This window comes from Osmerus mordax, chromosome 27 (assembly GCF_038355195.1).
Source record: "Osmerus mordax isolate fOsmMor3 chromosome 27, fOsmMor3.pri, whole genome shotgun sequence".
NCBI lineage: Eukaryota > Metazoa > Chordata > Actinopteri > Osmeriformes > Osmeridae > Osmerus > Osmerus mordax.
In genome coordinates, this window is record NC_090076.1 from 233214 (window position 1) to 256816 (window position 23603).

At 46.9% G+C, this 23603-nt stretch overlaps 1 protein-coding gene and 34 non-coding genes across 37 annotated transcripts; 1 reads left to right on the forward strand and 34 right to left on the reverse strand.

Annotated features, from left to right (window-relative positions):
- Positions 1 to 591: 591 nt before the first annotated feature.
- trnal-aag (transfer RNA leucine (anticodon AAG)) lies at positions 592 to 673 on the reverse strand. The gene has a single exon. It is a non-coding gene; the product is annotated as a tRNA-Leu (tRNA).
- Positions 674 to 1025: 352 nt separating this feature from the next.
- trnag-ucc (transfer RNA glycine (anticodon UCC)) lies at positions 1026 to 1097 on the reverse strand. The gene has a single exon. It is a non-coding gene; the product is annotated as a tRNA-Gly (tRNA).
- Positions 1098 to 1455: 358 nt separating this feature from the next.
- On the reverse strand, positions 1456 to 1537 carry trnal-aag (transfer RNA leucine (anticodon AAG)). Its single transcript has one exon. It is a non-coding gene; the product is annotated as a tRNA-Leu (tRNA).
- A 1071-nt stretch (positions 1538 to 2608) lies between these two features.
- Positions 2609 to 2680, reverse strand: trnag-ucc (transfer RNA glycine (anticodon UCC)). The gene has a single exon. It is a non-coding gene; the product is annotated as a tRNA-Gly (tRNA).
- Positions 2681 to 3043: 363 nt separating this feature from the next.
- On the reverse strand, positions 3044 to 3125 carry trnal-uag (transfer RNA leucine (anticodon UAG)). The gene has a single exon. It is a non-coding gene; the product is annotated as a tRNA-Leu (tRNA).
- A 349-nt stretch (positions 3126 to 3474) lies between these two features.
- trnag-ucc (transfer RNA glycine (anticodon UCC)) lies at positions 3475 to 3546 on the reverse strand. Its single transcript has one exon. It is a non-coding gene; the product is annotated as a tRNA-Gly (tRNA).
- A 358-nt stretch (positions 3547 to 3904) lies between these two features.
- On the reverse strand, positions 3905 to 3986 carry trnal-aag (transfer RNA leucine (anticodon AAG)). The gene has a single exon. It is a non-coding gene; the product is annotated as a tRNA-Leu (tRNA).
- Positions 3987 to 4338: 352 nt separating this feature from the next.
- Positions 4339 to 4410, reverse strand: trnag-ucc (transfer RNA glycine (anticodon UCC)). The gene has a single exon. It is a non-coding gene; the product is annotated as a tRNA-Gly (tRNA).
- A 358-nt stretch (positions 4411 to 4768) lies between these two features.
- On the reverse strand, positions 4769 to 4850 carry trnal-aag (transfer RNA leucine (anticodon AAG)). Its single transcript has one exon. It is a non-coding gene; the product is annotated as a tRNA-Leu (tRNA).
- A 1012-nt stretch (positions 4851 to 5862) lies between these two features.
- trnal-aag (transfer RNA leucine (anticodon AAG)) lies at positions 5863 to 5944 on the reverse strand. The gene has a single exon. It is a non-coding gene; the product is annotated as a tRNA-Leu (tRNA).
- Positions 5945 to 6501: 557 nt separating this feature from the next.
- trnal-aag (transfer RNA leucine (anticodon AAG)) lies at positions 6502 to 6583 on the reverse strand. Its single transcript has one exon. It is a non-coding gene; the product is annotated as a tRNA-Leu (tRNA).
- A 352-nt stretch (positions 6584 to 6935) lies between these two features.
- On the reverse strand, positions 6936 to 7007 carry trnag-ucc (transfer RNA glycine (anticodon UCC)). The gene has a single exon. It is a non-coding gene; the product is annotated as a tRNA-Gly (tRNA).
- A 358-nt stretch (positions 7008 to 7365) lies between these two features.
- On the reverse strand, positions 7366 to 7447 carry trnal-aag (transfer RNA leucine (anticodon AAG)). Its single transcript has one exon. It is a non-coding gene; the product is annotated as a tRNA-Leu (tRNA).
- A 557-nt stretch (positions 7448 to 8004) lies between these two features.
- trnal-aag (transfer RNA leucine (anticodon AAG)) lies at positions 8005 to 8086 on the reverse strand. The gene has a single exon. It is a non-coding gene; the product is annotated as a tRNA-Leu (tRNA).
- A 352-nt stretch (positions 8087 to 8438) lies between these two features.
- trnag-ucc (transfer RNA glycine (anticodon UCC)) lies at positions 8439 to 8510 on the reverse strand. Its single transcript has one exon. It is a non-coding gene; the product is annotated as a tRNA-Gly (tRNA).
- Positions 8511 to 8868: 358 nt separating this feature from the next.
- On the reverse strand, positions 8869 to 8950 carry trnal-aag (transfer RNA leucine (anticodon AAG)). Its single transcript has one exon. It is a non-coding gene; the product is annotated as a tRNA-Leu (tRNA).
- A 557-nt stretch (positions 8951 to 9507) lies between these two features.
- On the reverse strand, positions 9508 to 9589 carry trnal-aag (transfer RNA leucine (anticodon AAG)). The gene has a single exon. It is a non-coding gene; the product is annotated as a tRNA-Leu (tRNA).
- A 352-nt stretch (positions 9590 to 9941) lies between these two features.
- Positions 9942 to 10013, reverse strand: trnag-ucc (transfer RNA glycine (anticodon UCC)). Its single transcript has one exon. It is a non-coding gene; the product is annotated as a tRNA-Gly (tRNA).
- Positions 10014 to 10371: 358 nt separating this feature from the next.
- On the reverse strand, positions 10372 to 10453 carry trnal-aag (transfer RNA leucine (anticodon AAG)). The gene has a single exon. It is a non-coding gene; the product is annotated as a tRNA-Leu (tRNA).
- A 557-nt stretch (positions 10454 to 11010) lies between these two features.
- trnal-aag (transfer RNA leucine (anticodon AAG)) lies at positions 11011 to 11092 on the reverse strand. Its single transcript has one exon. It is a non-coding gene; the product is annotated as a tRNA-Leu (tRNA).
- A 215-nt stretch (positions 11093 to 11307) lies between these two features.
- Positions 11308 to 15020, forward strand: LOC136937024 (putative nuclease HARBI1). Of its 3 annotated transcripts, XM_067230752.1 has the most exons (13): positions 11308 to 11682; positions 11964 to 12034; positions 12122 to 12298; positions 12389 to 12450; positions 12533 to 12619; positions 12707 to 12748; positions 12817 to 12990; positions 13070 to 13088; positions 13435 to 13483; positions 13589 to 13758; positions 13828 to 13943; positions 14040 to 14151; positions 14246 to 15020. In XM_067230752.1, exons 1-13 carry the CDS (start codon positions 11525 to 11527, stop codon positions 14614 to 14616), a joined length of 1608 nt encoding a protein of 535 aa, XP_067086853.1. In that variant the 5' UTR covers positions 11308 to 11524; the 3' UTR covers positions 14617 to 15020. The 3 variants fall into 3 exon arrangements, with proteins under 3 accessions (XP_067086853.1, XP_067086851.1, XP_067086852.1); XM_067230750.1 differs by having other exon boundaries at positions 13435 to 13758; XM_067230751.1 differs by having other exon boundaries at positions 13435 to 13758; positions 13852 to 13943.
- A 1297-nt stretch (positions 15021 to 16317) lies between these two features.
- On the reverse strand, positions 16318 to 16399 carry trnal-aag (transfer RNA leucine (anticodon AAG)). The gene has a single exon. It is a non-coding gene; the product is annotated as a tRNA-Leu (tRNA).
- Positions 16400 to 16956: 557 nt separating this feature from the next.
- Positions 16957 to 17038, reverse strand: trnal-aag (transfer RNA leucine (anticodon AAG)). Its single transcript has one exon. It is a non-coding gene; the product is annotated as a tRNA-Leu (tRNA).
- A 557-nt stretch (positions 17039 to 17595) lies between these two features.
- Positions 17596 to 17677, reverse strand: trnal-aag (transfer RNA leucine (anticodon AAG)). Its single transcript has one exon. It is a non-coding gene; the product is annotated as a tRNA-Leu (tRNA).
- A 352-nt stretch (positions 17678 to 18029) lies between these two features.
- trnag-ucc (transfer RNA glycine (anticodon UCC)) lies at positions 18030 to 18101 on the reverse strand. Its single transcript has one exon. It is a non-coding gene; the product is annotated as a tRNA-Gly (tRNA).
- Positions 18102 to 18459: 358 nt separating this feature from the next.
- trnal-aag (transfer RNA leucine (anticodon AAG)) lies at positions 18460 to 18541 on the reverse strand. The gene has a single exon. It is a non-coding gene; the product is annotated as a tRNA-Leu (tRNA).
- A 557-nt stretch (positions 18542 to 19098) lies between these two features.
- trnal-aag (transfer RNA leucine (anticodon AAG)) lies at positions 19099 to 19180 on the reverse strand. The gene has a single exon. It is a non-coding gene; the product is annotated as a tRNA-Leu (tRNA).
- A 352-nt stretch (positions 19181 to 19532) lies between these two features.
- Positions 19533 to 19604, reverse strand: trnag-ucc (transfer RNA glycine (anticodon UCC)). The gene has a single exon. It is a non-coding gene; the product is annotated as a tRNA-Gly (tRNA).
- Positions 19605 to 19962: 358 nt separating this feature from the next.
- On the reverse strand, positions 19963 to 20044 carry trnal-aag (transfer RNA leucine (anticodon AAG)). Its single transcript has one exon. It is a non-coding gene; the product is annotated as a tRNA-Leu (tRNA).
- A 557-nt stretch (positions 20045 to 20601) lies between these two features.
- On the reverse strand, positions 20602 to 20683 carry trnal-aag (transfer RNA leucine (anticodon AAG)). The gene has a single exon. It is a non-coding gene; the product is annotated as a tRNA-Leu (tRNA).
- Positions 20684 to 21035: 352 nt separating this feature from the next.
- Positions 21036 to 21107, reverse strand: trnag-ucc (transfer RNA glycine (anticodon UCC)). The gene has a single exon. It is a non-coding gene; the product is annotated as a tRNA-Gly (tRNA).
- Positions 21108 to 21465: 358 nt separating this feature from the next.
- Positions 21466 to 21547, reverse strand: trnal-aag (transfer RNA leucine (anticodon AAG)). Its single transcript has one exon. It is a non-coding gene; the product is annotated as a tRNA-Leu (tRNA).
- Positions 21548 to 22104: 557 nt separating this feature from the next.
- Positions 22105 to 22186, reverse strand: trnal-aag (transfer RNA leucine (anticodon AAG)). Its single transcript has one exon. It is a non-coding gene; the product is annotated as a tRNA-Leu (tRNA).
- Positions 22187 to 22538: 352 nt separating this feature from the next.
- On the reverse strand, positions 22539 to 22610 carry trnag-ucc (transfer RNA glycine (anticodon UCC)). Its single transcript has one exon. It is a non-coding gene; the product is annotated as a tRNA-Gly (tRNA).
- A 358-nt stretch (positions 22611 to 22968) lies between these two features.
- On the reverse strand, positions 22969 to 23050 carry trnal-aag (transfer RNA leucine (anticodon AAG)). Its single transcript has one exon. It is a non-coding gene; the product is annotated as a tRNA-Leu (tRNA).
- Positions 23051 to 23603: the final 553 nt, after the last annotated feature.

Below are 23603 nucleotides of genomic sequence, written 5' to 3' on the forward strand. Positions count from 1 at the left end.
TTGCCACTGCCAGTTGCCGCTCGGCCACGCTACCCAGTTGTCAAGTCGTTGCCCCCCGAGCTCTTCTCGAAGCTGATCGATCGTCCGGGAGCTCACGTGACTTTCTTAATGCCTGGAAGCTGTTGAACGTCACAAGATAAAACACATCTCTCTCAAGGTTCTGCATTGGCCGGGAATCGAACCCGGGTCAATGGCTTGGAAGGAAGCTATAATTGCCACTATCCCACCAATGCCCACAACTGCCTCCATGATCGCACAGCATTTCGAGGGACGGTTCACCTTTCCACACCACCTACTGACGTCCAACTAGTAAGAAATTGCCCTAAGCCTGGTTTATACTTCTGCGGAGTTTGGAACACGTGGCCTAATCGTGAAGCTATCGACCGTCACAAGAGACGAGATGCCTCTCCACGGTCTGTATTGGCTGGGGATTGAATCAACTTCTAGGAAAAAAGTTGCCACTGTAGATGCCACTATAACTACGATGTCCCAAAAAATCATATACAATCGCACATGTCGAGCCACAGTTCACTTTTTCAAACCCACTTACTGACTTCAAAGCAATGGTACGGCGTTAGCACCCTACAAAAGTGGCAACGGTGGGATTTGAACCCACGCCTCCGGAGAGACTGGAGCCTTAATCCAGCGCCTTGGACTGCTCGGCCACGCTACCCAGTTGTCAGGACATTGCCCCCCGAGCTCTTCTCGAAGCTGATCGATCGTCCAGGAGCTCACGTGACATTCTTAATGCCTGGAAGCGGTTGAACGTCACAAGATAAAACATATTTAACAATAGCCCTCCTAAATAACTCTTACACATGAACTTTACGGCACTTTATTTAACATTACCTCCATTCTTATTTATTATTTTGCTCATACTGGTACTATCTGTCCGTGTATTGTTTTTCTTTTTTGTCTTGTTGTTCTATTTGTTATGCTATAGCCTGCATGGAGAATACCAAATCAAATTCCTAGTATCTGTATACATGGCGAAATAAAGTTGATTTGAATCTCTCTCAAGGTTCTGCTTTGGCCGGGAATCGAACCCGGGTCAACTGCTTGGAAGGCAGCTATGCTTGCCACTATACCACCAATGCCCACAACAGCCGCCATGATCGCACAGCATTTCAAGGGACGGTTCACCTTTCCACACCACCTACTGACGTCCAACTAGTAAGAAATTGCCCTAAGCCTGGTTTATACTTCTGCGGAGTTTGGAAAACGTGGCCTAATCGTGATGTGTTCGACCATCACAAGAGACGAGATGCCTCTCCACGGTCTGTATTGGCTGGGGATTGAATCAACTTCAAGGAAAAAAGTTGCCACTGTAGTTGCCACTATAACTACGATGTCCCAAAAAATCATATACAATCGCACATGTCGAGCCACAGTTCACTTTTTGAAACCCACTTACTGACTTCAAAGCAATGGGACGGCGTTAGAACCCTACAAAAGTGGCAGCGGTGGGATTTGAACCCACGCCTCCGGAGAGACTGGAGCCTTAATCCAGCGCCTTGGACCGCTCGGCCACGCTACCCAGTTGTCAAGTCGTTGCCCCCCGAGCTCTTCTCGAAGCTGATCGATCGTCCGGGAGCTCACGTGACTTTCTTAATGCCTGGAAGCTGTTGAACGTCACAAGATAAAACACATCTCTCTCAAGGTTCTGCATTGGCCGGGAATCGAACCCGGGTCAATGGCTTGGAAGGAAGCTATAATTGCCACTATCCCACCAATGCCCACAACTGCCTCCATGATCGCACAGCATTTCGAGGGACGGTTCACCTTTCCACACCACCTACTGACGTCCAACTAGTAAGAAATTGCCCTAAGCCTGGTTTATACTTCTGCGGAGTTTGGAACACGTGGCCTAATCGTGAAGCTATCGACCGTCACAAGAGACGAGATGCCTCTCCACGGTCTGTATTGGCTGGGGATTGAATCAACTTCAAGGAAAAAAGTTGCCACTGCCAGTTGCCGCTCGGCCACGCTACCCAGTTGTCAAGTCGTTGCCCCCCGAGCTCTTCTCGAAGCTGATCGATCGTCCGGGAGCTCACGTGACTTTCTTAATGCCTGGAAGCTGTTGAACGTCACAAGATAAAACACATCTCTCTCAAGGTTCTGCATTGGCCGGGAATCGAACCCGGGTCAATGGCTTGGAAGGAAGCTATAATTGCCACTATCCCACCAATGCCCACAACTGCCTCCATGATCGCACAGCATTTCGAGGGACGGTTCACCTTTCCACACCACCTACTGACGTCCAACTAGTAAGAAATTGCCCTAAGCCTGGTTTATACTTCTGCGGAGTTTGGAACACGTGGCCTAATCGTGAAGCTATCGACCGTCACAAGAGACGAGATGCCTCTCCACGGTCTGTATTGGCTGGGGATTGAATCAACTTCTAGGAAAAAAGTTGCCACTGTAGTTGCCACTATAACTACGATGTCCCAAAAAATCATATACAATCGCACATGTCCAGCCACAGTTCACTTTTTCACTTTTTTTGTTCTATTTGTGATGCTATAGCCTGCATGGAGAATACCAAATCAAATTCCTAGTATCTGTATACATGGCGAAATAAAGTTGATTTGAATCTCTCTCAAGGTTCTGCATTGGCCGGGAATCGAACCCGGGTCAACTGCTTGGAAGGCAGCTATGCTTGCCACTATACAACCAATGCCCACAACCGCCTCCATGATCGTACAGTATTTCGAGGGACGGTTCACCTTTCCACACCACCTACTGACGTCCAACTAGTAAGAAATCGCCCTAAGCCTGGTTTACACTTCTGCGGAGTTTGGAACACGTGGCCTAAATTTGATGTGTTCGACCGTCACAAGAGACGAGATACCTCTCCAAGGTCTGTATTGGCTGGGGATTGAACCCCGTCAACTTCAAGGAAAAAAGTTGCCACTGTAGTTGCCACTATAACTACGATGCCCCAAAAAATCATATACAATCGCACATGTCGAGCCACAGTTCACTTTTTCAAACCCACTTACTGACTTCAAAGCAATGGGACGTCGTTAGCACCCTACAAAAGTGGCAGCGGTGGGATTTGAACCCATGCCTCAGGAGAGACTGGAGCCTAAATCCAGCGCCTTGGACCGCTCGGCCACGCTACCACGTTGTCAGATCTTACCCCCCCGGGCTCTTCCCGAAGCTGATCGATCGTCCAGGAGCTCACGTGACATTCTTAATGCCTGGAAGCGGTTGAACGTCACAAGATAAAACACATCTAACAATAGCCCTCCTAAATAGCTCTTAGAAATGAACTTTACGGCGCTTTATTTAACATTACCTCCATTCTTATTTATTATTTTGCTCATACTGGTACTATCTGTCCTTGTATTGTTTTTCTTTTTTGTCTTGTTCTATTTGTGATGCTATAGCCTGCATGAAGAATACCAAATCAAATTCCTAGTATCTGTATACATGGCGAAATAAAGTTGATTTGAATCTCTCTCAAGGTTCTGCATTGGCCGGGAATCGAACCCGGGTCAACTGCTTGGAAGGCAGCTATGCTTGCCACTATACCACCAATGCCCACAACAGCCGCCATGATCGCACAGCATTTCGAGGGACGGTTCACCTTTCCACACCACCTACTGACGTCCAACTAGTAAGAAATTGCCCTAAGCCTGGTTTATACTTCTGCGGAGTTTGGAAAACGTGGCCTAATTGTGATGTGTTCGACCATCACAAGAGACGAGATGCCTCTCCACGGTCTGTATTGGCTGGGGATTGAATCAACTTCAAGGAAAAAAGTTGCCACTGTAGTTGCCACTATAACTACGATGTCCCAAAAAATCATATACAATCGCACATGTCGAGCCACAGTTCACTTTTTGAAACCCACTTACTGACTTCAAAGCAATGGGACGGCGTTAGAACCCTACAAAAGTGGCAGCGGTGGGATTTGAACCCACGCCTCCGGAGAGACTGGAGCCTTAATCCAGCGCCTTGGACCTCTCGGCCACGCTACCCAGTTGTCAGGACATTGCCCCCCGAGCTCTTCTCGAAGCTGATCGATCGTCCAGGAGCTCACGTGACATTCTTAATGCCTGGAAGCGGTTGAACGTCACAAGATAAAACATATTTAACAATAGCCCTCCTAAATAACTCTTACACATGAACTTTACGGCACTTTATTTAACATTACCTCCATTCTTATTTATTATTTTGCTCATACTGGTACTATCTGTCCGTGTATTGTTTTTCTTTTTTGTCTTGTTGTTCTATTTGTGATGCTATAGCCTGCATGGAGAATACCAAATCAAATTCCTAGTATCTGTATACATGGCGAAATAAAGTTGATTTGAATCTCTCTCAAGGTTCTGCATTGGCCGGGAATCGAACCCGGGTCAACTGCTTGGAAGGCAGCTATGCTTGCCACTATACCACCAATGCCCACAACAGCCGCCATGATCGCACAGCATTTCAAGGGACGGTTCACCTTTCCACACCACCTACTGACGTCCAACTAGTAAGAAATTGCCCTAAGCCTGGTTTATACTTCTGCGGAGTTTGGAAAACGTGGCCTAATTGTGATGTGTTCGACCATCACAAGAGACGAGATGCCTCTCCACGGTCTGTATTGGCTGGGGATTGAATCAACTTCAAGGAAAAAAGTTGCCACAGTAGTTGCCACTATAACTACGATGTCCCAAAAAATCATATACAATCGCACATGTCGAGCCACAGTTCACTTTTTGAAACCCACTTACTGACTTCAAAGCAATGGGACGGCGTTAGAACCCTACAAAAGTGGCAGCGGTGGGATTTGAACCCACGCCTCCGGAGAGACTGGAGCCTTAATCCAGCGCCTTGGACCGCTCGGCCACGCTACCCAGTTGTCAAGTCGTTGCCCCCCGAGCTCTTCTCGAAGCTGATCGATCGTCCGGGAGCTCACGTGACTTTCTTAATGCCTGGAAGCTGTTGAACGTCACAAGATAAAACACATCTCTCTCAAGGTTCTGCATTGGCCGGGAATCGAACCCGGGTCAATGGCTTGGAAGGAAGCTATAATTGCCACTATCCCACCAATGCCCACAACTGCCTCCATGATCGCACAGCATTTCGAGGGACGGTTCACCTTTCCACACCACCTACTGACGTCCAACTAGTAAGAAATTGCCCTAAGCCTGGTTTATACTTCTGCGGAGTTTGGAACACGTGGCCTAATCGTGAAGCTATCGACCGTCACAAGAGACGAGATGCCTCTCCACGGTCTGTATTGGCTGGGGATTGAATCAACTTCAAGGAAAAAAGTTGCCACTGCCAGTTGCCGCTCGGCCACGCTACCCAGTTGTCAAGTCGTTGCCCCCCGAGCTCTTCTCGAAGCTGATCGATCGTCCGGGAGCTCACGTGACTTTCTTAATGCCTGGAAGCTGTTGAACGTCACAAGATAAAACACATCTCTCTCAAGGTTCTGCATTGGCCGGGAATCGAACCCGGGTCAATGGCTTGGAAGGAAGCTATAATTGCCACTATCCCACCAATGCCCACAACTGCCTCCATGATCGCACAGCATTTCGAGGGACGGTTCACCTTTCCACACCACCTACTGACGTCCAACTAGTAAGAAATTGCCCTAAGCCTGGTTTATACTTCTGCGGAGTTTGGAACACGTGGCCTAATCGTGAAGCTATCGACCGTCACAAGAGACGAGATGCCTCTCCACGGTCTGTATTGGCTGGGGATTGAATCAACTTCAAGGAAAAAAGTTGCCACTGTAGTTGCCACTATAACTACGATGTCCCAAAAAATCATATACAATCGCACATGTCGAGCCACAGTTCACTTTTTGAAACCCACTTACTGACTTCAAAGCAATGGGACGGCGTTAGAACCCTACAAAAGTGGCAGCGGTGGGATTTGAACCCACGCCTCCGGAGAGACTGGAGCCTTAATCCAGCGCCTTGGACCGCTCGGCCACGCTACCCAGTTGTCAAGTCGTTGCCCCCCGAGCTCTTCTCGAAGCTGATCGATCGTCCGGGAGCTCACGTGACTTTCTTAATGCCTGGAAGCTGTTGAACGTCACAAGATAAAACACATCTCTCTCAAGGTTCTGCATTGGCCGGGAATCGAACCCGGGTCAATGGCTTGGAAGGAAGCTATAATTGCCACTATCCCACCAATGCCCACAACTGCCTCCATGATTGCACAGCATTTCGAGGGACGGTTCACCTTTCCACACCACCTACTGACGTCCAACTAGTAAGAAATTGCCCTAAGCCTGGTTTATACTTCTGCGGAGTTTGGAACACGTGGCCTAATCGTGAAGCTATCGACCGTCACAAGAGACGAGATGCCTCTCCACGGTCTGTATTGGCTGGGGATTGAATCAACTTCTAGGAAAAAAGTTGCCACTGTAGTTGCCACTATAACTACGATGTCCCAAAAAATCATATACAATCGCACATGTCGAGCCACAGTTCACTTTTTCAAACCCACTTACTGACTTCAAAGCAATAGTACGGCGTTAGCACCCTACAAAAGTGGCAACGGTGGGATTTGAACCCACGCCTCCGGAGAGACTGGAGCCTTAATCCAGCGCCTTGGACTGCTCGGCCACGCTACCCAGTTGTCAGGACATTGCCCCCCGAGCTCTTCTCGAAGCTGATCGATCGTCCAGGAGCTCACGTGACATTCTTAATGCCTGGAAGCGGTTGAACGTCACAAGATAAAACATATTTAACAATAGCCCTCCTAAATAACTCTTACACATGAACTTTACGGCACTTTATTTAACATTACCTCCATTCTTATTTATTATTTTGCTCATACTGGTACTATCTGTCCGTGTATTGTTTTTATTTTTTGTCTTGTTGTTCTATTTGTGATGCTATAGCCTGCATGGAGAATACCAAATCAAATTCCTAGTATCTGTATACATGGCGAAATAAAGTTGATTTGAATCTCTCTCAAGGTTCTGCATTGGCCGGGAATCGAACCCGGGTCAACTGCTTGGAAGGCAGCTATGCTTGCCACTATACCACCAATGCCCACAACCGCCGCCATGATCGCACAGCATTTCAAGGGACGGTTCACCTTTCCACACCACCTACTGACGTCCAACTAGTAAGAAATTGCCCTAAGCCTGGTTTATACTTCTGCGGAGTTTGGAACACGTGGCCTAATCGTGAAGCTATCGACCGTCACAAGAGACGAGATGCCTCTCCACGGTCTGTATTGGCTGGGGATTGAATCAACTTCAAGGAAAAAAGTTGCCACTGTAGTTGCCACTATAACTACGATGTCCCAAAAAATCATATACAATCGCACATGTCGAGCCACAGTTCACTTTTTGAAACCCACTTACTGACTTCAAAGCAATGGGACGGCGTTAGAACCCTACAAAAGTGGCAGCGGTGGGATTTGAACCCACGCCTCCGGAGAGACTGGAGCCTTAATCCAGCGCCTTGGACCGCTCGGCCACGCTACCCAGTTGTCAAGTCGTTGCCCCCCGAGCTCTTCTCGAAGCTGATCGATCGTCCGGGAGCTCACGTGACTTTCTTAATGCCTGGAAGCTGTTGAACGTCACAAGATAAAACACATCTCTCTCAAGGTTCTGCATTGGCCGGGAATCGAACCCGGGTCAATGGCTTGGAAGGAAGCTATAATTGCCACTATCCCACCAATGCCCACAACTGCCTCCATGATCGCACAGCATTTCGAGGGACGGTTCACCTTTCCACACCACCTACTGACGTCCAACTAGTAAGAAATTGCCCTAAGCCTGGTTTATACTTCTGCGGAGTTTGGAACACGTGGCCTAATCGTGAAGCTATCGACCGTCACAAGAGACGAGATGCCTCTCCACGGTCTGTATTGGCTGGGGATTGAATCAACTTCTAGGAAAAAAGTTGCCACTGTAGTTGCCACTATAACTACGATGTCCCAAAAAATCATATACAATCGCACATGTCCAGCCACAGTTCACTTTTTCAAACCCACTTACTGACTTCAAAGCAATGGTACGGCGTTAGCACCCTACAAAAGTGGCAACGGTGGGATTTGAACCCACGCCTCCGGAGAGACTGGAGCCTTAATCCAGCGCCTTGGACTGCTCGGCCACGCTACCCAGTTGTCAGGACATTGCCCCCCGAGCTCTTCTCGAAGCTGATCGATCGTCCAGGAGCTCACGTGACATTCTTAATGCCTGGAAGCGGTTGAACGTCACAAGATAAAACATATTTAACAATAGCCCTCCTAAATAACTCTTACACATGAACTTTACGGCACTTTATTTAACATTACCTCCATTCTTATTTATTATTTTGCTCATACTGGTACTATCTGTCCGTGTATTGTTTTTCTTTTTTGTCTTGTTGTTCTATTTGTGATGCTATAGCCTGCATGGAGAATACCAAATCAAATTCCTAGTATCTGTATACATGGCGAAATAAAGTTGATTTGAATCTCTCTCAAGGTTCTGCATTGGCCGGGAATCGAACCCAGGTCAACTGCTTGGAAGGCAGCTATGCTTGCCACTATACCACCAATGCCCACAACAGCCGCCATGATCGCACAGCATTTCAAGGGACGGTTCACCTTTCCACACCACCTACTGACGTCCAACTAGTAAGAAATTGCCCTAAGCCTGGTTTATACTTCTGCGGAGTTTGGAACACGTGGCCTAATCGTGAAGCTATCGACCGTCACAAGAGACGAGATGCCTCTCCACGGTCTGTATTGGCTGGGGATTGAATCAACTTCAAGGAAAAAAGTTGCCACTGTAGTTGCCACTATAACTACGATGTCCCAAAAAATCATATACAATCGCACATGTCGAGCCACAGTTCACTTTTTGAAACCCACTTACTGACTTCAAAGCAATGGGACGGCGTTAGAACCCTACAAAAGTGGCAGCGGTGGGATTTGAACCCACGCCTCCGGAGAGACTGGAGCCTTAATCCAGCGCCTTGGACCGCTCGGCCACGCTACCCAGTTGTCAAGTCGTTGCCCCCCGAGCTCTTCTCGAAGCTGATCGATCGTCCGGGAGCTCACGTGACTTTCTTAATGCCTGGAAGCTGTTGAACGTCACAAGATAAAACACATCTCTCTCAAGGTTCTGCATTGGCCGGGAATCGAACCCGGGTCAATGGCTTGGAAGGAAGCTATAATTGCCACTATCCCACCAATGCCCACAACTGCCTCCATGATCGCACAGCATTTCGAGGGACGGTTCACCTTTCCACACCACCTACTGACGTCCAACTAGTAAGAAATTGCCCTAAGCCTGGTTTATACTTCTGCGGAGTTTGGAACACGTGGCCTAATCGTGAAGCTATCGACCGTCACAAGAGACGAGATGCCTCTCCACGGTCTGTATTGGCTGGGGATTGAATCAACTTCTAGGAAAAAAGTTGCCACTGTAGTTGCCACTATAACTACGATGTCCCAAAAAATCATATACAATCGCACATGTCGAGCCACAGTTCACTTTTTCAAACCCACTTACTGACTTCAAAGCAATGGTACGGCATTAGCACCCTACAAAAGTGGCAACGGTGGGATTTGAACCCACGCCTCCGGAGAGACTGGAGCCTTAATCCAGCGCCTTGGACTGCTCGGCCACGCTACCCAGTTGTCAGGACATTGCCCCCCGAGCTCTTCTCGAAGCTGATCGATCGTCCAGGAGCTCACGTGACATTCTTAATGCCTGGAAGCGGTTGAACGTCACAAGATAAAACATATTTAACAATAGCCCTCCTAAATAACTCTTACACATGAACTTTACGGCACTTTATTTAACATTACCTCCATTCTTATTTATTATTTTGCTCATACTGGTACTATCTGTCCGTGTATTGTTTTTCTTTTTTGTCTTGTTGTTCTATTTGTGATGCTATAGCCTGCATGGAGAATACCAAATCAAATTCCTAGTATCTGTATACATGGCGAAATAAAGTTGATTTGAATCTCTCTCAAGGTTCTGCATTGGCCGGGAATCGAACCCGGGTCAACTGCTTGGAAGGCAGCTATGCTTGCCACTATACCACCAATGCCCACAACAGCCGCCATGATCGCACAGCATTTCGAGGGACGGTTCACCTTTCCACACCACCTACTGACGTCCAACTAGTAAGAAATTGCCCTAAGCCTGGTTTATACTTCTGCGGAGTTTGGAAAACGTGGCCTAATTGTGATGTGTTCGACCATCACAAGAGACGAGATGCCTCTCCACGGTCTGTATTGGCTGGGGATTGAATCAACTTCAAGGAAAAAAGTTGCCACTGTAGTTGCCACTATAACTACGATGTCCCAAAAAATCATATACAATCGCACATGTCGAGCCACAGTTCACTTTTTGAAACCCACTTACTGACTTCAAAGCAATGGGACGGCGTTAGAACCCTACAAAAGTGGCAGCGGTGGGATTTGAACCCACGCCTCCGGAGAGACTGGAGCCTTAATCCAGCGCCTTGGACCGCTCGGCCACGCTACCCAGTTGTCAAGTCGTTGCCCCCCGAGCTCTTCTCGAAGCTGATCGATCGTCCGGGAGCTCACGTGACTTTCTTAATGCCTGGAAGCTGTTGAACGTCACAAGATAAAACACATCTCTCTCAAGGTTCTGCATTGGCCGGGAATCGAACCCGGGTCAATGGCTTGGAAGGAAGCTATAATTGCCACTATCCCACCAATGCCCACAACTGCCTCCATGATCGCACAGCATTTCGAGGGACGGTTCACCTTTCCACACCACCTACTGACGTCCAACTAGTAAGAAATTGCCCTAAGCCTGGTTTATACTTCTGCGGAGTTTGGAACACGTGGCCTAATCGTGAAGCTATCGACCGTCACAAGAGACGAGATGCCTCTCCACGGTCTGTATTGGCTGGGGATTGAATCAACTTCTAGGAAAAAAGTTGCCACTGTAGTTGCCACTATAACTACGATGTCCCAAAAAATCATATACAATCGCACATGTCCAGCCACAGTTCACTTTTTCAAACCCACTTACTGACTTCAAAGCAATGGTACGGCGTTAGCACCCTACAAAAGTGGCAACGGTGGGATTTGAACCCACGCCTCCGGAGAGACTGGAGCCTTAATCCAGCGCCTTGGACTGCTCGGCCACGCTACCCAGTTGTCAGGACATTGCCCCCCGAGCTCTTCTCGAAGCTGATCGATCGTCCAGGAGCTCACGTGACATTCTTAATGCCTGGAAGCGGTTGAACGTCACAAGATAAAACATATTTAACAATAGCCCTCCTAAATAACTCTTACACATGAACTTTACGGCACTTTATTTAACATTACCTCCATTCTTATTTATTATTTTGCTCATACTGGGGCCTGTTGCACAAAAGTAGAATTAAGACATCCGGGATAAATGACTCAGCTGAGCTCAATGAAGCCAAAACATGTGCGTCCAGGCTTAATTGGTTGCACAAAGACCAAGCCAGGATGAGCAGACACGGATTCATTAAGCCAGGTGAAACCAATCCTGGATAGGTGCGCGCTCACGGCTCACTCAAATAGACCCCGCCACAGATCACAGATTAACTGATTTACCATGGCAACTAGAGCCGCGTACTTTTCCCCGTCGGAAGCACAAATCCTCATGGAGGCATACGAGGAGGTAAAAGATATAATTAAGAAGAAAGGCAACACCGCCACAGTGATAAAGCAAAGAGAAAAAGCGTGGCAAAGTATTGCAGACCGCCTGAATGCGTAAGTAGTGCACAATTACATACTCACCGCTCCGCTGAAACATCACAATTACAATTCAAATATTTCATTCACATCTCCAAAAATGCAGTTGTACTGTAATTATGAAACGGTTAAATTTTTTATTGAAATGCACTGCAGATATGAGTGAAATTGTGTAAAGTAACTCCATCACACTGTATAAAGCTATGATAAATTTTTTGATATTTTTACTGAAAACAAGACAAAAATACCAAGTAATTTTTTGCAGTGTGACTCCATTAAATATGTGTGTGTGTGTGTAGATTAAACATGAACGGGCCAAAACGGACATGGCAGCAGGTCAAAATCAAATACAAGAACATTCTGCAGAATGGTATGGTCCCTGACTAATATTTAACAAAGCACAAGCATATATTGTACCCAGAAGGTGCCTGCTCACACATTGTCTGTACTGTTTTAGCAGTGAAAAAGAATACCCACAGACAAGGCACGGGTGGTGGGTCACCAAAGGCTGACCTTACCCCAGCAGAGGACATGGCCTTGGAGCTAAATAAAGGCAGGCCCGTCTTAGAGGGGATCCCTGGGGGGAAAGAGACGAGCATAGGTTCCTCCCAAGATGCCACCCGCTTCATTCAAGGTATGTCCTTCCATCTCTACATGGGATACAACCACATTCATATTGAATCAATTTGGACTGTCTGACTTTGGTTTACCTATTGCCTTGCAGTGTCTGGCAGCACTGTGTTCCTGTTAGAGCCACCAGCACAAGCACCAGACGATGCTGATCCAGTGAGTACTCCATCAAAGGCATACTGTAGGCCTGGCATGTCTTGTCTACTAGCTTCAATATGAATCCGATTAAATGTGATAGGGTGAAGGCCCCAGTGCAGCAGCAACAGCACATGATGGAGACGATGATGAGGAGGAGACCATCTCTCTGGATTCCAGAAGGCATGAGGTATCATGTTAAGACTGTGAAAGTACTATTTACTCTACAATGGTGAGGAGTCCTCATCAAAATCAAAAAATCTAATTTCTTTTACAGGACCCAGATGCTATACAGTGGGAAAACCAGCCTGGCAACATAGTGCGTATTAATAAAAGGACACCACATCCTGCCAAATTCCAGCTGCGCTAATTGTATTGTGTTCACAGAGCTCACAAGCTATCAGAAAGTTGTATGGCAACCACCTCCGGCGCCAAATAGAACTGGCAGACATAGACATTCAGTACAAGAAGAAAAAGATGGAAAATCTTGCACTGGAGTCCGAAATAAAAAAGAGGACAATTAGGAAACTGGACCTTGAAATAAAAAAACTTGAGAGGGAGGTGAGATATGCCTTCAATGTACACTGTATGCTAACTGTAACACAAATGTATTAATCATTATTTTTCTTTCCTCCCCCAGCTCCAAGAAGATGACACAGCTGAAAATAAAAATTAGGTATATTCTCGTAAAGTCAAGTGAGCCATGACATATGAGCTCTTATTGTGAGCACACAGGACGGTGGCATCTTTCTAAGGTTTTTTTTATTTTCCCAGCAATCAGTACAACCAAGTCATCGTTATAAGGCATCGCCCTCTTTTGCCCACCCCCCCAGCACCAGGTGTGGCCACTAGCCTATATGAAGGCCCAAAATTGTGTGTTCCTTTCTGCTCTGACAATGGCATGCCCATTCGTGCGAGATGTGGTGGATGAAGAAGCACTTGTGCTGAGGAGAGCCTTCAGGCGAGAAAGGGTCTTCAGGGACCGGTTGGACCCACTGGCCTTCCCTGATGACCATCTATATGAAAGATACAGGTTTTCTGCAGATGGCATCAGGTATCTATGCAGACTACTGGGTCCCAGGATTAAGCACCGCACTGCACGGAGCCATGCACTGAGTGTGGAGCAAATGGTTTGTGTGGCCTTGCGCTTTTTTGCTAGTGGAGCCTTCCTGTACTCAGTGGGGGATGCAGAACAGCTGAACAAGGCCACAATTTGCCGCACAATAAGGAGTGTGTGTCTGGCTATCAAAGCATTAGCAGATGTCTTCATCTCCTTCCCTGGCCACAGAAGACTCTGTGACATCAAAGAGGAGTTCTATAGGATTGCAGGTAAGAGGATCTACAAATTACAGGACAACTGTTAACACATAGTAGGATACTCATTACTTTGTGTGACAGGTTTCCCCAATGTCATTGGTGCAGTGGACTGCACACACATAAGGATAAAAGCCCCCTCAGGTGCCCATGAGGCCGATTTTGTGAATAGGAAATCCTTTCACAGCATTAATGTTCAGGTGAACATAACTTTTTGATATTGTCCATTGACGAACACTCTGCATTGCCAGTGATGTGCATTGATTGGTGTAATATTCCTCATCTTATGATTTCAGATGGTCTGCAATGCTGACTGTGTGATCAGCAATGTTGTGGCAAAATGGCCTGGCTCAGTCCATGACTCCAGAATCTTTCGGGCCTCTGAAATCTATCAGTGCCTATCACAAGGTAAGCCACACAACCCCTATTTATAACCATCATGGCTGTGTCAAGAATATCACTGTGTTTATGAGGTAGTAATGATGAGATTTTGTGTTGACAGGTGAATTCTCTGGTGTGTTGCTGGGAGACAGGGGGTATGGCTGCCAGCCTTTTCTCCTGACACCTTTCACAGACCCCCAGGAAGCACAGCAGGCCTACAACCATGCCCATGCCAGGACCAGGGCCAGAGTTGAAATGACCTTTGGCCTCCTGAAGGCACGCTTTCACTGCCTTCACAAATTAAGGGTCAGCCCTGTTAGGGCATGTGATATTACTGTGGCTTGTGCTGTCCTCCACAATGTGGCCTGCCTGAGGAAGGAGAGGGCCCCCAGAGTGCCACCAGCCATGGACTGGGACAATCCGGCAATCTTCCCTGATGACGACAGTGGTCGGCTGCTGAGGGACCAATATGTGTTGAATTATTTTAGTTAGTATGTGTGCTTTCAATTTTGGTTAAATATGTCCTGCGGTGGCAGAGGAATTTGGGTTTTTTTGGGTTCGTTTTTTTACGAATTTGGCCTCTTATGATGTTTGTGCGGTATACTGTGTGTAATACAAGGCTGCAGGGAGGCTACTGCATCCATTCATTTGTCTGTTCAGTTGATGTGTATGGATTTGTCCTGCATTTATTTTAGTGTGCAGACATGCAGGGTGTGTTATATACAGACCTTTGAATGTGTATGTATCATTTTGTATAATATGCTTGGATTCTGTGCTTTCCATCTTGTAGAGTCACTGTGACTTCAGTTTCGAAAGGAGCTGATGGTTTACCTGCTTTGTTTTGTCCTTATTCAATAAAGGAACATAATGTTACACATTGTGTTTTTATATTCATATGGAATGTGTATTTGTTTATATGACAGAGTACTAGGGCCACACTGAAGAAAAAGGATAAAGTCATAAATTTATGAGGCTGGTTCTTTCTGCAGAAAAGCTACATATTGTTTTTACAGTTTTGATACTTATGACAATGTGATACTTAATATTCTGGCACATCAGCATGTCTTTGTTTATGAAACCATACTGAAGTACAATTTCACGAAATGCCCCACATCTGTCATTTTAACAACTGTCCTCCTTTAAAACAACTGGTTACAATATTATGACTTGTGTTTTTTTCCCCTCTGTGGCCCTAATATTCTATCATTTTATATATAGCCTTATAGTCTATGGGAAACTGTAAATTATCTAATGATAGCAACATCATCTAAAAATCATTTTTTATCCAAAATCATTGAAATTAATGATCACAAACGTTTAAATAATGACAGTGGGTCTAGTTATATGTGATAACAATGTATAGTGAGCAGTGAAATAACTATTGGTTTCCATTTGTGGTGACTGCTGACTGACATTAGGGATGAGATTAAATAGATCCTGGAATTTAGCCTGGTCTGGAGCAGGCTAGCTCCACAGAATAAATCTCCATGGTAATTTATACCATAACATATCCTCCTGCCCCCTATCCATCTTTAGTGCAACCGGATTACGGATCAATTGAGCCAGGATCACCAAGATATCCTGGCTTAATCCCTTATCCTAGTTTTGTGCAACAGGCCCCTGGTACTATCTGTCCGTGTATTGTTTTTCTTTTTTGTCTTGTTGTTCTATTTGTGATGCTATAGCCTGCATGGAGAATACCAAATCAAATTCCTAGTATCTGTATACATGGCGAAATAAAGTTGATTTCTCTCTCAGGGTTCTGCATTGGCCAGGAATCGAACCCGGGTCAACTGCTTGGAAGGTAGCTATGCTTGCCACTATACCACCAATGCCCACAACAGCCGCCATGATCGCACAGCATTTCAAGGGACGGTTCACCTTTCCACACCACCTACTGACGTCCAACTAGTAAGAAATTGCCCTAAGCCTGGTTTATACTTCTGCGGAGTTTGGAAAACGTGGCCTAATTGTGATGTGTTCGACCATCACAAGAGACGAGATGCCTCTCCACGGTCTGTATTGGCTGGGGATTGAATCAACTTCAAGGAAAAAAGTTGCCACTGTAGTTGCCACTATAACTACGATGTCCCAAAAAATCATATACAATCGCACATGTCGAGCCACAGTTCACTTTTTGAAACCCACTTACTGACTTCAAAGCAATGGGACGGCGTTAGAACCCTACAAAAGTGGCAGCGGTGGGATTTGAACCCACGCCTCCGGAGAGACTGGAGCCTTAATCCAGCGCCTTGGACCGCTCGGCCACGCTACCCAGTTGTCAAGTCGTTGCCCCCCGAGCTCTTCTCGAAGCTGATCGATCGTCCGGGAGCTCGAGTGACTTTCTTAATGCCTGGAAGCTGTTGAACGTCACAAGATAAAACACATCTCTCTCAAGGTTCTGCATTGGCCGGGAATCGAACCCGGGTCAATGGCTTGGAAGGAAGCTATAATTGCCACTATCCCACCAATGCCCACAACTGCCTCCATGATCGCACAGCATTTCGAGGGACGGTTCACCTTTCCACACCACCTACTGACGTCCAACTAGTAAGAAATTGCCCTAAGCCTGGTTTATACTTCTGCGGAGTTTGGAACACGTGGCCTAATCGTGAAGCTATCGACCGTCACAAGAGACGAGATGCCTCTCCACGGTCTGTATTGGCTGGGGATTGAATCAACTTCAAGGAAAAAAGTTGCCACTGTAGTTGCCACTATAACTACGATGTCCCAAAAAATCATATACAATCGCACATGTCGAGCCACAGTTCACTTTTTGAAACCCACTTACTGACTTCAAAGCAATGGGACGGCGTTAGAACCCTACAAAAGTGGCAGCGGTGGGATTTGAACCCACGCCTCCGGAGAGACTGGAGCCTTAATCCAGCGCCTTGGACCGCTCGGCCACGCTACCCAGTTGTCAAGTCGTTGCCCCCCGAGCTCTTCTCGAAGCTGATCGATCGTCCGGGAGCTCACGTGACTTTCTTAATGCCTGGAAGCTGTTGAACGTCACAAGATAAAACACATCTCTCTCAAGGTTCTGCATTGGCCGGGAATCGAACCCGGGTCAATGGCTTGGAAGGAAGCTATAATTGCCACTATCCCACCAATGCCCACAACTGCCTCCATGATCGCACAGCATTTCGAGGGACGGTTCACCTTTCCACACCACCTACTGACGTCCAACTAGTAAGAAATTGCCCTAAGCCTGGTTTATACTTCTGCGGAGTTTGGAACACGTGGCCTAATCGTGAAGCTATCGACCGTCACAAGAGACGAGATGCCTCTCCACGGTCTGTATTGGCTGGGGATTGAATCAACTTCTAGGAAAAAAGTTGCCACTGTAGTTGCCACTATAACTACGATGTCCCAAAAAATCATATACAATCGCACATGTCCAGCCACAGTTCACTTTTTCAAACCCACTTACTGACTTCAAAGCAATGGTACGGCGTTAGCACCCTACAAAAGTGGCAACGGTGGGATTTGAACCCACGCCTCCGGAGAGACTGGAGCCTTAATCCAGCGCCTTGGACTGCTCGGCCACGCTACCCAGTTGTCAGGACATTGCCCCCCGAGCTCTTCTCGAAGCTGATCGATCGTCCAGGAGCTCACGTGACATTCTTAATGCCTGGAAGCGGTTGAACGTCACAAGATAAAACATATTTAACAATAGCCCTCCTAAATAACTCTTACACATGAACTTTACGGCACTTTATTTAACATTACCTCCATTCTTATTTATTATTTTGCTCATACTGGTACTATCTGTCCGTGTATTGTTTTTCTTTTTTGTCTTGTTGTTCTATTTGTGATGCTATAGCCTGCATGGAGAATACCAAATCAAATTCCTAGTATCTGTATACATGGCGAAATAAAGTTGATTTGAATCTCTCTCAAGGTTCTGCATTGGCCGGGAATCGAACCCAGGTCAACTGCTTGGAAGGCAGCTATGCTTGCCACTATACCACCAATGCCCACAACAGCCGCCATGATCGCACAGCATTTCAAGGGACGGTTCACCTTTCCACACCACCTACTGACGTCCAACTAGTAAGAAATTGCCCTAAGCCTGGTTTATACTTCTGCGGAGTTTGGAACACGTGGCCTAATCGTGAAGCTATCGACCGTCACAAGAGACGAGATGCCTCTCCACGGTCTGTATTGGCTGGGGATTGAATCAACTTCAAGGAAAAAAGTTGCCACTGTAGTTGCCACTATAACTACGATGTCCCAAAAAATCATATACAATCGCACATGTCGAGCCACAGTTCACTTTTTGAAACCCACTTACTGACTTCAAAGCAATGGGACGGCGTTAGAACCCTACAAAAGTGGCAGCGGTGGGATTTGAACCCACGCCTCCGGAGAGACTGGAGCCTTAATCCAGCGCCTTGGACCGCTCGGCCACGCTACCCAGTTGTCAAGTCGTTGCCCCCCGAGCTCTTCTCGAAGCTGATCGATCGTCCGGGAGCTCACGTGACTTTCTTAATGCCTGGAAGCTGTTGAACGTCACAAGATAAAACACATCTCTCTCAAGGTTCTGCATTGGCCGGGAATCGAACCCGGGTCAATGGCTTGGAAGGAAGCTATAATTGCCACTATCCCACCAATGCCCACAACTGCCTCCATGATCGCACAGCATTTCGAGGGACGGTTCACCTTTCCACACCACCTACTGACGTCCAACTAGTAAGAAATTGCCCTAAGCCTGGTTTATACTTCTGCGGAGTTTGGAACACGTGGCCTAATCGTGAAGCTATCGACCGTCACAAGAGACGAGATGCCTCTCCACGGTCTGTATTGGCTGGGGATTGAATCAACTTCTAGGAAAAAAGTTGCCACTGTAGTTGCCACTATAACTACGATGTCCCAAAAAATCATATACAATCGCACATGTCGAGCCACAGTTCACTTTTTCAAACCCACTTACTGACTTCAAAGCAATGGTACGGCATTAGCACCCTACAAAAGTGGCAACGGTGGGATTTGAACCCACGCCTCCGGAGAGACTGGAGCCTTAATCCAGCGCCTTGGACTGCTCGGCCACGCTACCCAGTTGTCAGGACATTGCCCCCCGAGCTCTTCTCGAAGCTGATCGATCGTCCAGGAGCTCACGTGACATTCTTAATGCCTGGAAGCGGTTGAACGTCACAAGATAAAACATATTTAACAATAGCCCTCCTAAATAACTCTTACACATGAACTTTACGGCACTTTATTTAACATTACCTCCATTCTTATTTATTATTTTGCTCATACTGGTACTATCTGTCCGTGTATTGTTTTTCTTTTTTGTCTTGTTGTTCTATTTGTGATGCTATAGCCTGCATGGAGAATACCAAATCAAATTCCTAGTATCTGTATACATGGCGAAATAAAGTTGATTTGAATCTCTCTCAAGGTTCTGCATTGGCCGGGAATCGAACCCGGGTCAACTGCTTGGAAGGCAGCTATGCTTGCCACTATACCACCAATGCCCACAACAGCCGCCATGATCGCACAGCATTTCGAGGGACGGTTCACCTTTCCACACCACCTACTGACGTCCAACTAGTAAGAAATTGCCCTAAGCCTGGTTTATACTTCTGCGGAGTTTGGAAAACGTGGCCTAATTGTGATGTGTTCGACCATCACAAGAGACGAGATGCCTCTCCACGGTCTGTATTGGCTGGGGATTGAATCAACTTCAAGGAAAAAAGTTGCCACTGTAGTTGCCACTATAACTACGATGTCCCAAAAAATCATATACAATCGCACATGTCGAGCCACAGTTCACTTTTTGAAACCCACTTACTGACTTCAAAGCAATGGGACGGCGTTAGAACCCTACAAAAGTGGCAGCGGTGGGATTTGAACCCACGCCTCCGGAGAGACTGGAGCCTTAATCCAGCGCCTTGGACCGCTCGGCCACGCTACCCAGTTGTCAAGTCGTTGCCCCCCGAGCTCTTCTCGAAGCTGATCGATCGTCCGGGAGCTCACGTGACTTTCTTAATGCCTGGAAGCTGTTGAACGTCACAAGATAAAACACATCTCTCTCAAGGTTCTGCATTGGCCACGAATCGAACCCGGGTCAATGGCTTGGAAGGAAGCTATAATTGCCACTATCCCACCAATGCCCACAACTGCCTCCATGATCGCACAGCATTTCGAGGGACGGTTCACCTTTCCACACCACCTACTGACGTCCAACTAGTAAGAAATTGCCCTAAGCCTGGTTTATACTTCTGCGGAGTTTGGAACACGTGGCCTAATCGTGAAGCTATCGACCGTCACAAGAGACGAGATGCCTCTCCACGGTCTGTATTGGCTGGGGATTGAATCAACTTCTAGGAAAAAAGTTGCCACTGTAGTTGCCACTATAACTACGATGTCCCAAAAAATCATATACAATCGCACATGTCCAGCCACAGTTCACTTTTTCAAACCCACTTACTGACTTCAAAGCAATGGTACGGCGTTAGCACCCTACAAAAGTGGCAACGGTGGGATTTGAACCCACGCCTCCGGAGAGACTGGAGCCTTAATCCAGCGCCTTGGACTGCTCGGCCACGCTACCCAGTTGTCAGGACATTGCCCCCCGAGCTCTTCTCGAAGCTGATCGATCGTCCAGGAGCTCACGTGACATTCTTAATGCCTGGAAGCGGTTGAACGTCACAAGATAAAACATATTTAACAATAGCCCTCCTAAATAACTCTTACACATGAACTTTACGGCACTTTATTTAACATTACCTCCATTCTTATTTATTATTTTGCTCATACTGGTACTATCTGTCCGTGTATTGTTTTTCTTTTTTGTCTTGTTGTTCTATTTGTGATGCTATAGCCTGCATGGAGAATACCAAATCAAATTCCTAGTATCTGTATACATGGCGAAATAAAGTTGATTTGAATCTCTCTCAAGGTTCTGCATTGGCCGGGAATCGAACCCGGGTCAACTGCTTGGAAGGCAGCTATGCTTGCCACTATACCACCAATGCCCACAACAGCCGCCATGATCGCACAGCATTTCGAGGGACGGTTCACCTTTCCACACCACCTACTGACGTCCAACTAGTAAGAAATTGCCCTAAGCCTGGTTTATACTTCTGCGGAGTTTGGAAAACGTGGCCTAATTGTGATGTGTTCGACCATCACAAGAGACGAGATGCCTCTCCACGGTCTGTATTGGCTGGGGATTGAATCAACTTCAAGGAAAAAAGTTGCCACTGTAGTTGCCACTATAACTACGATGTCCCAAAAAATCATATACAATCGCACATGTCGAGCCACAGTTCACTTTTTGAAACCCACTTACTGACTTCAAAGCAATGGGACGGCGTTAGAACCCTACAAAAGTGGCAGCGGTGGGATTTGAACCCACGCCTCCGGAGAGACTGGAGCCTTAATCCAGCGCCTTGGACCGCTCGGCCACGCTACCCAGTTGTCAAGTCGTTGCCCCCCGAGCTCTTCTCGAAGCTGATCGATCGTCCGGGAGCTCACGTGACTTTCTTAATGCCTGGAAGCTGTTGAACGTCACAAGATAAAACACATCTCTCTCAAGGTTCTGCATTGGCCAGGAATCGAACCCGGGTCAATGGCTTGGAAGGAAGCTATAATTGCCACTATCCCACCAATGCCCACAACTGCCTCCATGATCGCACAGCATTTCGAGGGACGGTTCACCTTTCCACACCACCTACTGACGTCCAACTAGTAAGAAATTGCCCTAAGCCTGGTTTATACTTCTGCGGAGTTTGGAACACGTGGCCTAATCGTGAAGCTATCGACCGTCACAAGAGACGAGATGCCTCTCCACGGTCTGTATTGGCTGGGGATTGAATCAACTTCTAGGAAAAAAGTTGCCACTGTAGTTGCCACTATAACTACGATGTCCCAAAAAATCATATACAATCGCACATGTCCAGCCACAGTTCACTTTTTCAAACCCACTTACTGACTTCAAAGCAATGGTACGGCGTTAGCACCCTACAAAAGTGGCAACGGTGGGATTTGAACCCACGCCTCCGGAGAGACTGGAGCCTTAATCCAGCGCCTTGGACTGCTCGGCCACGCTACCCAGTTGTCAGGACATTGCCCCCCGAGCTCTTCTCGAAGCTGATCGATCGTCCAGGAGCTCACGTGACATTCTTAATGCCTGGAAGCGGTTGAACGTCACAAGATAAAACATATTTAACAATAGCCCTCCTAAATAACTCTTACACATGAACTTTACGGCACTTTATTTAACATTACCTCCATTCTTATTTATTATTTTGCTCATACTGGTACTATCTGTCCGTGTATTGTTTTTCTTTTTTGTCTTGTTGTTCTATTTGTGATGCTATAGCCTGCATGGAGAATACCAAATCAAATTCCTAGTATCTGTATACATGGCGAAATAAAGTTGATTTGAATCTCTCTGAGGGTTCTGCATTGGCCGGGAATCGAACCCGGGTCAACTGCTTGGAAGGTAGCTATGCTTGCCACTATACCACCAATGCCCACAACAGCCGCCATGATCGCACAGCATTTCAAGGGACGGTTCACCTTTCCACACCACCTACTGACGTCCAACTAGTAAGAAATTGCCCTAAGCCTGGTTTATACTTCTGCGGAGTTTGGAAAACGTGGCCTAATTGTGATGTGTTCGACCATCACAAGAGACGAGATGCCTCTCCACGGTCTGTATTGGCTGGGGATTGAATCAACTTCAAGGAAAAAAGTTGCCACTGTAGTTGCCACTATAACTACGATGTCCCAAAAAATCATATACAATCGCACATGTCGAGCCACAGTTCACTTTTTGAAACCCACTTACTGACTTCAAAGCAATGGGACGGCGTTAGAACCCTACAAAAGTGGCAGCGGTGGGATTTGAACCCACGCCTCCGGAGAGACTGGAGCCTTAATCCAGCGCCTTGGACCGCTCGGCCACGCTACCCAGTTGTCAAGTCGTTGCCCCCCGAGCTCTTCTCGAAGCTGATCGATCGTCCGGGAGCTCGAGTGACTTTCTTAATGCCTGGAAGCTGTTGAACGTCACAAGATAAAACACATCTCTCTCAAGGTTCTGCATTGGCCGGGAATCGAACCCGGGTCAATGGCTTGGAAGGAAGCTATAATTGCCACTATCCCACCAATGCCCACAACTGCCTCCATGATCGCACAGCATTTCGAGGGACGGTTCACCTTTCCACACCACCTACTGACGTCCAACTAGTAAGAAATTGCCCTAAGCCTGGTTTATACTTCTGCGGAGTTTGGAACACGTGGCCTAATCGTGAAGCTATCGACCGTCACAAGAGACGAGATGCCTCTCCACGGTCTGTATTGGCTGGGGATTGAATCAACTTCAAGGAAAAAAGTTGCCACTGTAGTTGCCACTATAACTACGATGTCCCAAAAAATCATATACAATCGCACATGTCGAGCCACAGTTCACTTTTTGAAACCCACTTACTGACTTCAAAGCAATGGGACGGCGTTAGAACCCTACA

Excerpts from the sequence above, each read along its gene's own strand:
- LOC136937024 (XM_067230750.1), top strand. The coding sequence starts at position 11,525 with ATGGCAACTAGAGCCGCGTACTTTTCCCCGTCGGAAGCACAAATCCTC. Across the intron at positions 12,299-12,388 it reads TGCCACCCGCTTCATTCAAG|TGTCTGGCAGCACTGTGTTC; the intron begins GTATGTCCTTCC and ends ATTGCCTTGCAG. Across the intron at positions 12,749-12,816 it reads AAAACCAGCCTGGCAACATA|AGCTCACAAGCTATCAGAAA; the intron begins GTGCGTATTAAT and ends TTGTGTTCACAG.